Genomic DNA, 17,919 nt, shown 5'->3' with positions numbered 1-17,919 from the left:
AAAACCTATTTGTATATGCTCTACAAGGGAAAACAAGGAACATTGTTTACAACGAGGTGTTATAATCACAACAGCAAGAAAGTATGTACATGATCACCTTCTTTAACGAAACTTCATTGACTTTCATATATTTATATTGATATACATATATATACGTGTGTTTGGGTGCGTGTGTGAATATACATCTCTATATATAAAGATGATGTGTAGTCTAGACGGCGTTTTTAGATTTCATTATTCTCTTTAACCCTGCTAGTAACATATAAAAATTATATCCTTGGTAATTTCTTTTGTAGCAATCAAAAAAATATACAAAGGGAAATTGGGGAAGCTGCTAAAGATACAGCATACGATGAAAATGTTTTGTTACTCTACAAAATTGTTTTACTTGTATGTCAGTACCTTTTATCAACGAGTTGGAACTAAAATACTTGTAATGGAAAATTATAGAAAGATAAATTTTAGAGACAATTGAAGATGGTAATTAAGTTTAGATGGATGACATTTGTAATAAAACATGTGATATGATATGGAATTATTATATGGATATTCAAAAACTAATTTAAAATAGACCTCATGTTTGCTTTAATATCCAGCTTCATGAAAAATACTTGATAAATAGTTATACTTTGATTTTCCATCCTTAAGATAACTTTCATTCAAATTCCTAGTAGTATATATAGTCTAAGAAGTGAGCAGGAAATTAATATGCAATGAGCTAAGAAAATGCATTGGTGTATAAAAGTTATATAATTCATTTAGATTCAAAAGTATATATATATATATATATATATATATATATATATATATATATACATACTGTGCTAGTACCATGTAAAATGCACTGTGTCCAATCTGCAGAGTGGTTGGTGTTAGAAAGGACATCCAACTGTAAAAACCCTGCCAAAACAGACACAGTAGCATAGGGTAGTTTTCTACCTGACTGGCTCCTGTCAACTGTCCTACCCATGCATGTATAGAAGATGGACATTAAACGTTGATGATGATATATACAGGGTGTGGTGAATAAGTTGTCGTCTAAATTACTCAAAAATGAAAATAACACTGACATCTCATTTTAACATATATCTACCAAAATTATTTTAAAATGTCTTGAAATACTAAAGAGTAAATTTATTTAATAAAGTCACCATTGGCTTCAACCACAGACTCCAGACAACTTTGAAATCTCCTGAAACTCTTCTGGACGGTCTCTTTATTTAAGTTGGTGAATGTTACCATAATCCTTGCCTTGGTGTTACAAAGAGTTTTGTTGATCTCTTGTTCAACTGCGACCCACGCATAATAATCAAGGGGGTTGCAGTCTGGGGAGTTAGGTGACTAGATGTTAGAGATGATGTGGTCACAGAAATTGTCTGACAGCCATGACTGGGTTCTCCTGCTTGCGTGGCATGGTGCAGAATCCTGTTGTCAGACATAGGGTTGTCCAGTAGCCACCGTCTTGACCCAGGGCAGCACTACCTCCTCTAGGCACTTGATGTAGGCCTCCATGTTGAGTTTGAGGCCGTGTGGAAAGATGAATGGAGACATAACATCGCTATCATTACTGATCACTCCAAACACCATGATGTTGATGGGATGTTTGATTTTTATCATTCTTGGTGCATGTTTTAGGGACATAGCAAGCCAACAGTTGCTCTGTGTGTTCACCATCTAATCCTGGCAGAAATTTTTCTTGTCTGAGAAAAACCAAAGCATCTTTGGTTGGAGAAGATGCTTGAGATTGTTCAAAAGCTCTGTAGCGTGATCTTTCCTCTTGTCCTTGATGGCTTGGGATCAAAATTGACCCTTTCTCAACTTGTATGAGGAATACTGAATGTCTTCATGCACTACTTGCCTGATAAGAAACTCAGAAACTCCCATGTCCCTGGCAATGGACCTAATTGACTTGGAGGGATCATTGTCAATCATGGCCTGGATCTCATCAACAAATTCAGAAGTTCTTTTCTTATCAGAACAATTAGAGTGAGTTTTCTGAGCTGCTGTACCTTTGTAATCACCATTAGACTCATTCAACTCTTTCTGAATCCTCTGCACCGTCTTCAGATTGACACCCAAACACACTGAAATGTTTGTATTGGAGCTTCTGGCACGAAGGCCAAGCAGTACAGCATGTCATTTCCAAATTTCTGGCAGAGTGAATTGTGTCATGATATTGTTTTTCTCACAGATGGTGCCCAAGTGACTCTGCTGTACTGTGTAGTTGACAGAATCAAAAACAAACAATGCGCATGTGCAAAATTAAAAATATAAAATGGCGACAATTTACACACACACACACACACACACACACACACACACACTCACATATATACATGTACATTGCTTAATATTGAACAAATAAGAAAGTGTACTGAATACATGTTGTGAGGGATATGGTTTTTCTATATCTTTGCCTGAAAATTGCAGTGGTGTGAACCTCAAGTCTCAAGACAAGCTCTCAATTTTCATTTTTCATGAAAAACTATACATATCTGTCATCATGATGTGTGTGTGTGTGTATGTTTGTATGTATGTATGTATGTATATATATATATATATATATATATATATATATATATATATATATATATATATATATATATATGGATGTATGTATGTATGTATGCATATGGCTAAATTTGTGAAAAACATCTTATGTATAGCAGGATTGAAATTTTTTGTTTTTTTGACAAGAAATAATGATTGAAAATATAGATATGTTAAAAGTGCACAAATTATATCATGCAAAGCATCTTAATATTCAAATATTATTTTGTAGGTTTTTGGTATGCAATTGAAGGTGTATCTAAAATCAACACTACCACTTCAAATGCTGCAGGTGAGAACTGGAAAACCCCTTCATTTGGTCAAAGTAGGTTGCTGTTTTCTTACTATGATTCAAATGGGTTTTCATATTTTCCCCTCAGAATATACACAAATTTATATTCAATTATTTACATAATTCATTATAACATCTCTTTAACTAAAAGTATGAATCCTAGCATTTGTAAGGGATGGGGTCATGGGAATAAGTGATATATGTACTTGTGTACTTCTTTCATGGTCATTAGTGGTATAAAACAAAACAGTAGCATTTAAAAGTCTGTGATACACCAATAAAGTTTCAACATTTTGAAATTGATAATGCAAACATTTTAAGGAACTTTAATATACAGACTGGCTTCTGTTTGTACTATAACATACAAGACAAACAAGAGAGTAGTGTTTTAAGTCATTGATTAATATATATGACTAATGTGAAGAAGTGAGTTGAAAAATATTAAGAATATACATGGGACAAGCAAAGGATTAATCATATAGTTCTATAATCCAAGGAATTCCACTTACAATCACCCCCCCTCTCTCTCTTTCTTTCTTTCTTGCTGACACAGCATACCAAGAACAATACATTCAATTTGTCCTTACCATTTTTTAATATGGCTAGATGTGATATAAGGGAGATTTGATTGTCATTTTTCTCACTCTCACAAATTGATTTCTTTTGCTAAAACTTTTGATTGGCTAACTTAGAAAAGCATAAGTTACCTTGTCAGTGCTAGGAGTGTATGTTTGTATACACACAGTATCTGCTATAAAGCTCAAAATCAACCCAAACCTTGTGAGTGAAATTAAGTTGATCAAAACTGTGTTTAAGCTAATCAGCCTTGTCATAGACATTGTCTGAGTGTGTCTGAGTACTTGTGTTAAAAGCACCAGTGTCTGGAATACTCAGCCACTCACACTGATACAATGAGTAGGTAGTTTCTTTGATGGAACACCTAGGATACTCATTGTCAAAACTAACATGTGATACATCTATACAGCCATACTATGCACAAATAAACACACACACACACATGCATGCACGCACTCACAAGTACAGTGAGTAATCTTTCTCTATTGGTTAAAAGTAGAAAATTCCCTGGTTCTCATTTTTTGTAACATAATACTGTTGAATTGCTTTTCTCAGTTTTAACAGAGCAGATCCATGACAGAAATATGCATCCATATCCTGTACACCAGATATGCTTTGTTTTTGTTAAGTTTGAGATTGTAATGCATTATATATATGCCATTTGCTTTGTTTCAGTCATTTATTTCTTTTTATCCTAACTTTTTAATGAATTGAAGTTTTACAGTGACAACATTGAAAGCATGGGGAAACAATCTCAGTTCATGATAGCTGTACTTATTAGGATTTATTAATGTTTGTAATCCTACAGAGGTGGGGTGGGGCTAAGAAGTAATTAAGGTTGAGCTGTTTTGTTTCTGTTTAGGTCAGCATGAATGAGTTTTCTCCAGAATATACTACAGTATTAATTAACCCTCTATCTGTCCAAAGCATTTTCATAAGTTTGTCCTGAACTTCCATGCTTGTTTTCAAACTTTTAGTTAGCCCCTGTTTCATACATTCTAAGTATTATAATGTTTCCCCTTTCTAAATCGCAGATTACTTTGATGGTTGTAAAAAATTTGGAATGTGTATCATATATAATGCATGGATGCCAGGGAGATATGGCCTGTGTCTCACATGTGATACTCGGGACAAGTGAAGGGTTAAGTCTACTGTTATGTTTTGTGGATATTAAGAGCAGTGACCAGTCATGTAATCATAATGTCTCTGTGGCTGTGAGTTGAGACAAGACTACAGCCATAAATTATCTACTTTCTTTCAGCTAATGTTGTCAAGAGAAGGGATAGGAACTTAACGTTTCATAAGTATTCAAGGCATCAAACAAGGATTCAGCATTTCAGAATGTGTAACACCTCTGTAGGATTACAAATATTAATAAATCCTAATAAGTACAGCTATCATGAACTGAGACTGTTTCCCCATGCTTTCAATGTTGTCACTGTAAAACTTCAGTGTCTATAACACAGTGAAGATATTGTAGACACATTTTATTATATTTGCTGCATTTTTGTTGTTGGTGGAGAATTGTGAACATGACTTCTGTTCTATAAAAAAAATCCCATTCCTACCTATGTTCTATATGCAGATATTGTCTTACTGATGTTTAAACTGAACATCAGTTGCAATAATCTTGCCAATCTTGGACTGCAATGTTCATGGGCATAGATACTCAGTCCTAACTATAAAAAAAAAAAGTTTTAAAATGTAAGTTTTGTGAAAATGTGATTAGTTCACAGTCTCAAAAGTGAGACAGTTGAAGAGGTAAGAACCATGTTTTGAGTGCATTTAAAATGGTAATTGTGTGGAGTCAGCTTATATATATGAGCAGAGGTATTGAGATATTGAGAAGTCGTTATTTGATGGTAGACTTGTCAATAAAACTTGTTTGTTTTCTTCTATATTGCTGAGAATGTATATTTGTGAAGGGTGTTTATTTTCAGCTTTATAAGTTCAATATAATGATAACAAATTGACGTAAACCAGATATTGTGTAAACATTTATTGAGAGGTGTTATTAGTTTTACTAGTATCAAAGACTTTCTTTTCTTGCAAAAGTATATTTTAATAAGTTTATCATAAATTTGTTACTTTGCAGTGATATAAAAGTAGAGGAATAGAACAGATTGAGCATAACTTATTAGATGGGATCTTGGAGATTTAGTAGATATGTGCAAGAGAGGTGTCTGAACATAGGTGATTATGTGTTGGGTGAATGAAAATGTGAAGCTAGTGATACAGGGAGAAAATGGAAATCAGGAAATATTTGAGCCAAAGTATTTAGATTGGATGTTTATGTGCCACCGGCACATAAAAGCACCCACTACACTCTCGGAGTGGTTGGCGTTAGGAAGGGCATCCAGCTGTAGAAACTCTGCCAGTGCAGTCATCTAGTTCGCCAGTCCTCAGTCAAATTGTCCAACCCATGCTAGCATAGAAAGCGGACGTTAAACGATGATGATGATGATTCATCTTAAAATGTCCTAGGAATGGAAAGGTATTGCTGTGTGCCCAAGGTGCCATGCAGTGGGACTGAACCCAGAACCATGTGGTTGGGAAACAAGCTTCTTACCACACAGCCACGCCTGCACCTATGTATATAGACACTCAAAATCAAATGCAGATGTTCTGTGTCATTCATTCTAAAGAATTCTGCTTGTTCCCAAAATGCTTTTCTTGCTGTGGTATGTGGCTTCAGTATGTAATCTTTTTCTCTTGAGCTCAGCTGTAACCAGTTATACCTTTAAATTTTCCAGAATTGGTTTGTATCAGTTGGTAATAATATTGACAGTTATTGAAAGTTAAATGTAGGTGGTAACAGTTCACCTCGTTTTAGTCATTTCTCTCTGTGTTGTTGACATATTTAACAGCATCCCTTTCTAAACTATGGAATGTGTAAAGAAAAGTGAAAAAAAAAAAAAAAAAACAGGAAGTGATGCCCTGCCATAGCCACCCACAATCAGGCATCTAAATCCAATAAAAGAATTAAACTTTTGTTGTATATTTTTTCCATTTTACACTCCTGTCATGAGTATTCTTTCAACATTGGTCAGCTCAGACAAATAATGTCTAGGCTTAGTCCACAACACACCAGCTGTGTCAAATTATTATTTTTTAAAAATTTCTTTAAAGGCAAACCTGTGATCGTAAAAAAGGAGAAAAAAGAACTATCGGAGAATATGCTACAATACTACGATTTCATGGTAAAAGCTATCCTTGGGGCAGATGAAGAAGCCATGAAGGTAACTAACCTGCTATAAAATATTTTATAAATTTTAAGAAATATGTTCTATTTTGAAACCATACTATTTGTCTATACCAGTGAGTTGTTTCTATTTGTGGATTGTCTTTTTGCCCTTTTTTAATGAAGTTACATTTTCACTTCCTTTTCAATAAGTAAATGTGTGTGTGAGTTTATATATATTTTCATTCGAAGCTTATTTATAGTTTGAAATAAGTTTCTTTGTTACATTTAAAAAAAAAAAAAAATTTATTTATTCTTTTTTTTTTTTGTTTTTCAGTTTGCCTTGTCAGATTTGAAAACAAACTCAAAAATAGTCCCTTTGTTACCATATTTTGTAAACTTTGTATCAAATGGGGTTTGTATATTTTGATTTATTTTACTTTTTAAAAAAAAAATTTGAGTAATTCAATTATTGTTCACTTGAAAAGCAATTATTTATTTTTTTTAAATATATATCAGAATGGAGACTTCCTTGAAAATATTAGTTAGATATTCTATGGTGAATAGTGTATTGCTTGAAGGGTTGATAAATTAGTAGTTACTCAGAATTTATGGATAAATACTAATCTTTAAAAAACAGTTTTGTTCTTAGTAATTAGAAAAAAATAAGTCCTCGTGACTAGTCAAAAATTTAAACAGGGAAGAATTATAAGGATTACAAGAAAAATAACTCAAGGACACAGATTTGCAATTTAGGGTAAAGAGATCAATTAAATCAGTTAACTCCCAATCAGTGGGTTATCCGATAGCTTTGTGCCTTCAAAGATGTGCCATATAGGTCCCTGCTTTGACTTGAATTACCTTACTTGGGCTTCCAGTTTAAAACCACAGCCTAATCATATCACTGTATAAAAAGCTTGAGAGAATGGAATATCCAAATAAATGTTTACCAGCCAGTCAGTCAGCATTGGCTGGCTTGTCACAGTCAATGATAGCAAACATTACAGAAAAGATATGTAAGCTTCTAGCCTAATTATATTTTGAAGGTTTGAGGTTTTAAAATGTTGGTGATTTGAGCCAACTGAAATTCTTTCTGGAACCTTGTAACTTTGTTTCTTGAGATGTACGTTCATCTCCTACTTGTCCTTATATAACATAGGCTGAAAATAGATTTTTTTTTGAATAAGGTAAATTGCCCTGGGGTTTAATATTGGCATACATACAGCCATCTTTCTAATTATTTGTTTAATTATCTATTATTATTTTTTATAATGATATTGGACGTGTGTAACACAACAGATTTAACTAGAACATTCTCTTTATCTTCCATATTTTAAAACTGTATCATACACATCCTTGCAGAAATGTTTTTTAACATAGTACACGCTGTAAAGTGGTTGGCATTAGGAAGGGCATCCAACTGTAGAAACCATGCCAATATAGAAGGTGGAGTAGTTTTTGGACCCTTAAGATCCTGTCAGACTGTCCAGCCTATGCCAGCATGGAGTAAGGATGTTAAATGATGATGACATCATCATCATCATCATCATCATCATTGTTTAACGTCCGCTTTCCATGCTAGCATGGGTTGGACAGTCTGACTGAGGACTGGTGAAACTGGATGGCAACACCAGGCTCCAATCTGATTTGGCAGAGTTTCTACAGCTGGATGCCCTTCCTAACGCCAACCACTCCGAGAGTGTAGTGGGTGCTTTTACGTGTCACCCGCACAAAGGCCAGTCAGTCGGTGACACTTTGTACATATTTAACATATATACTGTTTAATATAATAAGTATATGGAAATACATAAATGGTGTAGTCATTAGTGTCGATGAACACAATCCTTTTACTTAATTATCAGTGACATTATAGTGATTAATCTACAGTCTAATTCATTACTAGCATTGCAAAATAGACATATTTAATGAATGAATGAGAGACATGAAAGTTCTAGAAATTTGAGATTTACTTCATAGATATTACAGTCATTAATGTTATGGGTATTTTTTTCAATGTAGATATCATCATCATCATTGTCATCGTCATTTTTATGTCTGATTTTCCATGTTGGTATGGATTAGATGGGACTTTGAGGCCTTATTTTATGTTATCTATTTCACAAAAAAAAAATCATTTGGAAGGTTAAAATTCTTGAACACATATACATTAATTAAATACTTTAGGCACTGTGATAGAAAACTTTCAACATTTCGGTTTTAATCTGGAGGTTTAAAGACAAAAGGACCAACTACAACATTAAATGGAAAACCATTAACATCCTGCCTTTTGTACATATTACATCTTAATGTAACATTGGTTATCTCCCTTGTATTTTTCTTTTCGTCTTCTTTAACGGCGTACCTTGTTTAAATGTCATCTGCTTAAAAAAGCAACTGACAAATGATCTTGTTCTTAGCTTGAAAAATGGCGAAATGAATTAATGTTTCAAACCCTGGGTTGCTCTATTTAACAAAAATTGTGGTTTTTATTATAACATTATGTTAATGAAATAGATATTTAACATGTGAAAAAATTAAACAAAGCAAAAAACAAAAAACAAAACAAACTATGAATAAATTTGTGGTGTCAGACACATACAATAGGAATACAAAATACAAAATGGCTGATAGTTAGCAAGGTGGGACACACATAAGAAAGAAGAAAGCAAAGGACCACTGATGAGGTCACAGAAGTGTGACAAAAGAACTCTGGCCGAAATAGGATTAATGTAATGTAATGTAATATAAAGCTGAAGCAAATTAACACCAAATATACAGTGCGTGTGTTTTTATTGGCTAAACTGGCAATATGACCATCCCCAAGTACAACAACAGATTTTTCATTGTTACATATGTAAAAATAAGATTTATGACTAGTTATAAGGGTTTATTTCACCACCCCCCATGTCAGTTTAAAATAAGACTTAGCTAATCTAATTACTCTTTTCAATCCTCTATAGTAAATTAATGTCCTTTTGTTCAGTTTCTTCTGATAGCAAGAAAAAAAAAATGAAGAAAACTTACAAATATGTCATTTCATCTATTTATAGGTAAAAACTGTCAGTCATGATATATCTCAACTAACGCGGCTATTGCACACCGTAAAGGCCTTAACAAACAATTCCAACCTATATCTGGAACCCGAGCCTTATGTAAGTATACTCTTTTATGATGTCGAAATCTAGTAAAAGCGTTGACAAGCTTTGATTTTTTTTTTTTGTCTTGATGTTGTTGTTTTCAGATTTCTGACTCTCCTTAAATGATTTTAGTCATTATTGAAAAACTAAATTCTCTTAATTTCAGCTTGGCCTTTTAGTACAAAGTGTGATGTATTGTGGCCTTGAACCTTTAGCAGCTTCTATCAATCCTTTAAATGACCACTGGGTCCTGAGAGATTATGCAGCACGTCTTCTTGGATTCATTGTGAAGTAAGTTAGCTTTTTACTTTGAAAGTGAAATTTCATAAACTTTGCATAATAAAGATTCCTAAAATAGTTAGAAGGCCATACATTTTCTGGATGGGATCAGTTGATTAAACTGTACCTAATTGGTATTTATTTTGTTGGCCCTAGAGAAATGAAAAGCAAAGTTGATTTCAACAGAAATAGAATTGAGAATATTTTGTCTATTGATGTACTAATTACACTATGTAACATGATTTTAGTGCTTTGGTAGCAACTGTTACTTCCTATTTGCTTACCCCTAGAAAGTATGAAAAATGGTTAATTTTTCTTCAAACTTTGCTTTTTTTTTTTACATTTATTCAAACTCCAAAGAATCCCTCTCAGCATATGACTGAATCTGTCTGAAATGTAATGGAAAATAGGTCAGTTTCAAAAATATTTATTTCCAAGTCACAAAAGCAAAGTTTGAAGGGAATAGTATTAATTTCCTTTGATATCTAGATAGGAACAAATAAGAAATAACATTTACTAACCAAAGAAAAAAAAAAGAAAGAAAACTGTTACGCAGTGTTATACCATCTGCCACCTTTCTACAATAATAATGATTTTTAAGCCATGCACAAGGACACAAATTTTGAGCATGGATATTTTTCATTAACTCTTTAGCATTTAAACTGGATATATCTGGCCCAAATATTCTACCTGTTTTATGTTTAAACTGGCCAGATCAATCTTCTCACTTAACCTGCAATGCCATTCTAAAAATAATCAATTACATCTTCAAAATGTCATAGCTACAAGATAATACAGGATTAATTTTTATAAAATGTGAATATATAAGTATTAACATAACATAATTGCCAACCAAGTGTGGCGTCCTATACAGGACAGTGCTACTGGCGTTTATAGTTCCAGGAAGACATCTCTTCCAGCTAGCTAACGACACATTCTTTGTGCTGATTAGTATTTGCGAGGGGAGGTCATCGCACCCATCCTTAGCCTTATGCAATATGTACTCAAGTTTCTGGATGGATACCTGTCCTCAGCGTGTGTTAATCACCAGCTCGTGATGGAAACTCACCCCACTTGCAAAATACTATATGCTTTCTCCAGTGATGAACCATCGCTGATCTTGAAAAAGGAGAAATGAGCGAGATGTAAACAGTAGCAATATGGAATCGTAACATAATTGCCAACCAAGTGTGTCGTTTATAGTCCCAGGAAGACCTCTCTTCCAGCTGGCTAACGACACACATTCTGTGTCTGATTAGTATTTGCGAGGGAAGGTCATTTCTCCCATCTCTAGCCTTACGTGATACAGTATATAAGTAATCTGAATGCCTAAGGGTTTTAAACCAACGGCACGTAAAAGCACCCACTACACTCTCGGAGTGGTTGGGGTTAGGAAGGGCATCCAGCTGTAGAAACTCTGCCAAATCAGATTGGAGCCTGGTGTAGCCATCTGGTTCACCAGTCCTCAGTCAAATTGTCCAACCCATGCTAGCATGGAAAGCGGACATTAAACGACGATGATGATGATGATGACTGGAAGGATCACAGGCAACATCAACTGTGGCAGAATTTGAAATTCTTGATAATTAATTATATAATACAATTCTATATCATAATTAATTATATTTCTTGCTCTCTTTCTATTCTGATCTTTTATAAAAAAATGTAAACATCTTGCTTTCCACAGATCTGTTTTGCTACAACAAACAATACTAAACAAAATAAAGTACTATAAACATTTTTTTCTTGCTTTCTTTTTACTCTAATCTTTTCTAGAAAGTGGAATGCAAATAATAATATGTTGATGCATAATACATTGAAGAGTCTGAAGGAAGTAGTATGTGATTTGACTAAGCCATTTTGTTCACATTATGGTGCTGTCATGGGTTTATTAGCACTGGGAACAAAAGTAAGTATTTGAATATATATATATATATAAGTCAGTTCCTGCTAAGCTGATTTAGCCTTTCATCTTCCCTTGGTGTACCTCTTCTAATTTTTATATATATATATATATATATATATACGTATATATTTATGTATGTGTTTATGTATTGATTCTTCACTTGGTAATTATTTCTTTCTTTTCAATAAGTGGTATGATATTTTAGTTATTATTTTCCTAGACTGTACTCTTCATCCTTTAAATATACCTTGAAGAATAGTTGGGAAAAATTCCACTGGTCATTTATAAAACTATTTTGTATTTTTGTGCTTTAAAAGTGTTGGGAAGAATTGAAAATAAAGAAATTATTAGTCATAATATATTTTTATCATACTAAACTGTGTTTATTTATAGTTTAAGTGTTATGTTGATGTCTTTTGATTACACAAATTAACCATTATTGTTGTTGTTTTTTTTTTGTTTTTTTCCAAATAGGCCATTGAAGAAGTTCTTTTACCACAGCTTAAAGTTTATATGCCTCACCTCAACAGCTTTATGGAGGACACTACGCTAAGTAGTACATTAGTCAGGACTGATGCATATAAAGTTTATGGTGCTTTATTGGTGAGTTAAACTACTTTAAGATTCTTCCCTAAAGAATTTGTTTAAACAAATCAAACATGAAGCATCTAAATTCTCTTGATGTAATAGCAAAAATAAAGGAATCTCTTTATTTTCATCAGTTGAGTTGCCATTTTGGGTTACCCAGTAACAAAACCTAATTATGATACCAGAAATATGATATATATGTATATAAGTCAGTAAATAGTGGGGTTGTGTTAACCGCACGTGGAGAAATAATAGGAAAATGAAAAAAAGCCAGAATGCTGAACTGGAAGCATATTTTAATAAAGATTTTTTCTAACCGGTTTTCATTGCGAAGAAGCAAATTATCAAGAAGGAGAATGAAAATGTTTTTTTTACAAAGAAGTACAAAATGAAGAAAATAATATATAAAACAATAATATATAAAAAAATAAATATACCCATACATTATATTGTCTTTGAGCTTTTGTAGTTCAATAGTAGTTCATGTATAAATTGGTAGGAAAAATAAGGATGCATGAGAGTTGAGAGTTTTGTTAGGTTTAAAAAAAGGGTTAAAAGTTTGTGTTAAGCAGGAAATGTGGTGTCAAAACAGGAAGTGTGTGTAAGGGGAGACAAGTGTTTTTAGTTGGAGTTATGAACCCTTTTTTTCCAAACAGGAAGTTTGTGTCTGTTCATAGAGAAATAAGGTCACTGAGGGGTGTGTGTGTTAAGAAATGGTTGGAATTTCTCTATGAAAAGATTCCAACCATTTCTTAACATACACACCCCTCAGTGACCTTATTTCTCTATGAACAGACACAAACTTCCTGTTTGGAAAAAAGAGTTCATAACTCCAACTAAAAACACTTGTCTCCCCTTACACACACTTCCTGTTTTGACACCACATTTCCTGCTTAACACAAACTTTTAACCCTTTTTTTAAACCTAACAAAACTCTCAACTCTCATGCATCCTTATTTTTCCTACCAATTTATACATGGACTACTATTGAACTACAAAAGCTCAAAGACAATATAATGTATGGGTATATTTATTTTTTTATATATTATTGTTTTATATATTATTTTCTTCATTTTGTACTTCTTTGTAAAAAAGCATTTTCATTCTCCTTCTTGATAATTTGCTTCTTCGCAATGAAAACCGGTTAGAAAAAATCTTTATTAAAATATGCTTCCAGTTCAGCATTCTGGCTTTTTTTCATTTTCCTATATATATATATATATATATATATTGTTCACATTTCTAATGTTTTATCTCTATGTAATTTAATTTTGTTCATTTTGAAGCATTTTATAATTGTTAGTATTTTTGTAATATGGCAAGTCTACAGATACAGCTTTCATCTATTGTTATTAATGTTCCCATTCCATTCACATTTTTAAAACTCTAATAGTAACACTTATTCACAATTTTTTTTATTATTACTTCCAATTCATCATAGTGATATTCCTATAACTTAGCTGATTCTGCTGAATCATCTCTTAGCCTCCATTGCTTATAAACTTTTTGTCTATTTCTCACTAAATATATCTGCCTTCAAACTTTTTGCCTCTTTTCCGACATTTTTATTAACATGTCTCTATATTTTTTCTTATATTTTCATACTTTCCATTCCTTATTAAGTAAATATATTAATATTTAGATGTCAGCCATCATTGTCTTGCTCTCTACCTTTCATCTTATTTTTTCAACACATCTTACGAAATCTTGATTATCCCCCCTTCATTGTAAATACAATTGTCTTATAATTTGTCTACATCTTTCATTTTCCAAACCTTAAATTTATTCTCTAATGTTATTCATCCTGTTATCCCTAAACTAGCAGCAGTTTCGTTGGGTTCAATTTAATTTACAGAAATGTATGTGTCTGTGTTTGTCCCCCCCCCCCCCCCCCCCCACCACCATCGCTTGACACTGATGTTGGTGTGTTTATGTCCCTGTAACTTAGCAGTTTGGCAAAAGAGACTGATAGAATAAGTCCTGGGGTCGATTTCTTCAACTAAAAGGCGGTGCTTAAGCATGGCCGGAGCTAAATGATTAAAACAAGTAAAAGAACGTTTACCACAATTTTGCAATGACTAAGTTGATGAAGTGCTAATCTCTTGCTTGGAAAGTCACACACACACACACACACACACACTGTTAAAACCTGTGATCTGTCAGCTTAGTAAACTTTTTTTAACGTTATTCATTTTGTTCCAAACCTTGTGCTTATAGTAAAAAGGGAATATTATTCAGTCTGTAAGCTATGAACTCAGATATAATGAATCATCATTTCATCTTTAACCCTTTAGCAATCAGATTATTCTGTCAAATGTTTATTTTCAAATTGTTTTGAATTAATCATGCATTATATGGTGGCGTTTAGATTTAGATAATGTGGTTATTTATTTTTAGAATTACATTGTAGAATAGGTGTGAAAGGTCAGGTCTGGTCAGTTTCACCGTAAAACTGGTAGAATATTTGGGTTGTATATGGCCAGTTTAAATGCTAAAGAGTTAATTTCTTACTAATTTGGAAATGTTCTTTTTTTGTTTGATTCTCACTAAATGAATTTGCCTTGTAACTCACTGTATATTTGAGTTTGTATCTTATCACCAACATTTGTATGTCTGAACATGATGCTGAACAGAAACTCTACTTTCCTAGGTAGAAGAAGGAGACTGATTGATGTTTTGGCATTTAATGTCGTAAACATCTGATGAAATCATTCCAACTATGATCGTCCTGCCATTTTGTACATCTGATACTATATTGTCCCTTGTCTTTTGCTTTTATTAAGATGTAGATTGTGATTTGATAGTGATTTGGCTGTTATATCTAGATGGTCATAGTTGGAATTGTGTTGTATGGTGCTTAGCAATGTTGGAATTGAATCATCTACAAAATATTTCTCAAAATATTTCCACCATGTTTGTGTCTTCTCAGCACTAAGCATGACTTTCTATTAAATGTTGTTTAGCCCCAGGTCAGCCTGATCGAATGAATTCATGATCAAAAGCATTTCATCTGTGACCATCACAGTTTTTTCCAAATGTAGTGTATGTAGGACCACAATATACAGTCTGTACTTCCTTAGACAGTAAAGTGTGATTTGAAGGAGATTTGGCTGGTGATTTTAAACAGCTCAAGTAAGCACATAGATGCACAAAGTTGATTTGACTTTGCATAGAGTTCATTGTTGTTGCATGATTTCTTTTGATATCTGCAGATTTCCATACAGACAGTAATCATGTTATTGCTGATATAAGTAGAGTATATTTATATTCAATGGGAAAGCCTAAACTCCCTGCACAGATTTCATGTAGGCAATTGCATAAATCATTGAAATAGGTATTTTAAAATAGTTTCCCCCAAATGGATTTGTTATGTGCCTGGAATAAGTGAACTTATGGTCTTGGATAAGTTATCTTACTTTTAGTTATTCTGGTTTTTGAGTAATTAATATCACCATTGTAAAACATCTGGGGTTTTGTTTTTGTGGTGGGAGTGTATGGACATGTTTCTAGTGGAAGGAGTGGATGGACATGTTTGACCATAACTACCAAACACATTTAGAACTATTGATCATATATATTTAACTGTTAAATGTATGGAAAATGCCTTCGGGACTTCAAGTGTTTTTGTGAAAAGTATTCTTACATATGTATATATTTTTATCTCTTTTTAGCTTGCTGCTGAATATATTATGAAAAATTTCCTCCGTGATGTTCAGTCTCAGACTATTCATCCGAAAGAGTTGCCACAGACAATTTCATTACCTTTGCAACTACAACAGCACATCAAGGAGGAAGCAACAGATCTCAACCATTCTGAGTCGGGAAATGACTCAAAAAATGATAAATTAAAATCTTCTTCACATCACTTTTTCAAAGAAGAACCAATGGATTCACTCCATTCAGGCTTAATTGGTAGTAAAAAGGAAGATAAATTGAAATCACGGCCACCTTACCAGTATTTCAAAGAAGAACCAATGGACTTGATACCATCAACTATTTCTAATAATTCTAAAGATGAAGTCAAGCCAACTTCCACTCGAAGGTCTCCAAAAGATATATATTTAGAGTTTTATGAATACTTTGGTGATATGTTATCAAGCAAGTTGCCTATTCTTGATTTTAAACATATTAATAGACCTCCCAAATGTGAAAACCTTGTAAAATTATATGAAACTAGCCAGTCAGGTGAGTATATGTGGAATTCCATGCGAGAACGTTTCATAGCTGAAATAAAGAAAGAGACTGAAGAACAAGAACGGCTTGAAGCAGAGCGACGTAAAGAACAGGAGCGACTGGAGCGTGAGCAACAAGAAAGGGAACGATTAGAATCTGAACGACTCAGAAGAAAACATTTGGAAAAACTACAAAAAGATAAGCGTTGTGAAATTCAGTCATCTCAAGGACGTCATGCAGAGTCACGTCATCCTGACAAACAGTGGAAGTGTGAACAGTCAGCTGCTCCAGGTTATGTCGCATCTCCGGCTTCTGTTAATGATGAAGAGGATGAAGAGGAGGAGGAAGATGAAGATGAGGAGGATGAAGATGAGGATGAAATCGAAGATAGTGATAATTCAGATGATGATTCCGATGATGATAGCGAAGATGATAATAATTCTTTTGACAAAGAGACACAAATCGTTGCAAGAACTGTAACTAATGCCAATGCTGGAATCAAACTAGTTATTACTAAAATTCCAAATAAATCACACCTAGTCAAAAACGAAAAAGACCCTAAAACAAAAACTGACAATTTTCAAAGAACAGAACGACATAAAAAATCTAAACCCAGCAAACGTAAGAAACAGGGTCAAAAAAGTAATAGAGACAAATATAAGTATCTTGAAGAAAATAACAGTCGTATGTATTGCAAGGAGGGTGAGAGTAGTTCAAATGGCCGAAAATTAACCTTAAGGCTGAAAGTCAAAGACTCTTCAGCAAAAGATTGATATCGATTTTTATGAAAATATTTGTAAAAAATCTTTTATATATAAATATTGTGAATAGTATGTGCATATGTGTGTTTTCACTCGCATGCATGCTTACACACATACACATGTGCAGGTGTATGTCCAAATATATTCCTGCAAATTCAAATATTAACTTAATGTACATCTATATAAAATTGATACTATGAAATGGATTGCTTGATTTGTTAATTCACATTTTGTTAACTGAGAAAAAAAAAAAATCATGTTTCTTGTGTTATATTTTGTCTATTACTCCAACCAAATTTCAGGGCATAAACTTATTTGAGAGCCTTCTCTTAATATGCCATATATTTTTTTCATTGCTACTTTTGTAAATTATTATGATAGTTGATTCTAAAGTCATTCTTCTACAATTTGACTACAGAAAGTTTGCAGTTTATTATTATAATGAAAGCTTCTTTGGAAAAAGCTTGTAAATATTT

General features: G+C 33.1%; 1 protein-coding gene across 2 annotated transcripts in view; it reads left to right on the top strand.

Moving 5' to 3' along the window:
- LOC106876645 (uncharacterized) overlaps positions 1-17,649 on the top strand; it is a 45,511-nt gene extending 27,862 nt beyond the window's left edge. The window contains exons 6-13 of one of the 2 annotated variants that reach the window (XM_014925261.3): positions 2,783-2,842; positions 6,548-6,657; positions 6,937-7,014; positions 9,650-9,751; positions 9,903-10,027; positions 11,792-11,924; positions 12,396-12,524; positions 16,181-17,649. In XM_014925261.3, coding sequence (XP_014780747.1) covers positions 2,783-2,842; positions 6,548-6,657; positions 6,937-7,014; positions 9,650-9,751; positions 9,903-10,027; positions 11,792-11,924; positions 12,396-12,524; positions 16,181-17,455 — 2,012 coding nt within the window. In that variant the 3' untranslated portion in view covers positions 17,456-17,649. Of the gene's footprint in view, positions 1-2,782; positions 2,876-6,547; positions 6,658-6,936; positions 7,015-9,649; positions 9,752-9,902; positions 10,028-11,791; positions 11,925-12,395; positions 12,525-16,180 lie in introns of both variants that reach the window. The other variant, XM_014925260.3, reaches the window with a different exon arrangement.
- Positions 17,650-17,919: the final 270 nt, after the last annotated feature.

This window comes from Octopus bimaculoides, chromosome 3 (assembly GCF_046866305.1).
Source record: "Octopus bimaculoides isolate indiv1 chromosome 3, ASM4686630v1, whole genome shotgun sequence".
NCBI classification, from domain to species: domain Eukaryota; kingdom Metazoa; phylum Mollusca; class Cephalopoda; order Octopoda; family Octopodidae; genus Octopus; species Octopus bimaculoides.
The sequence above is the reverse complement of the archived record's forward strand: the minus strand, read 5'-3'. Positions and strand labels throughout refer to the sequence as shown.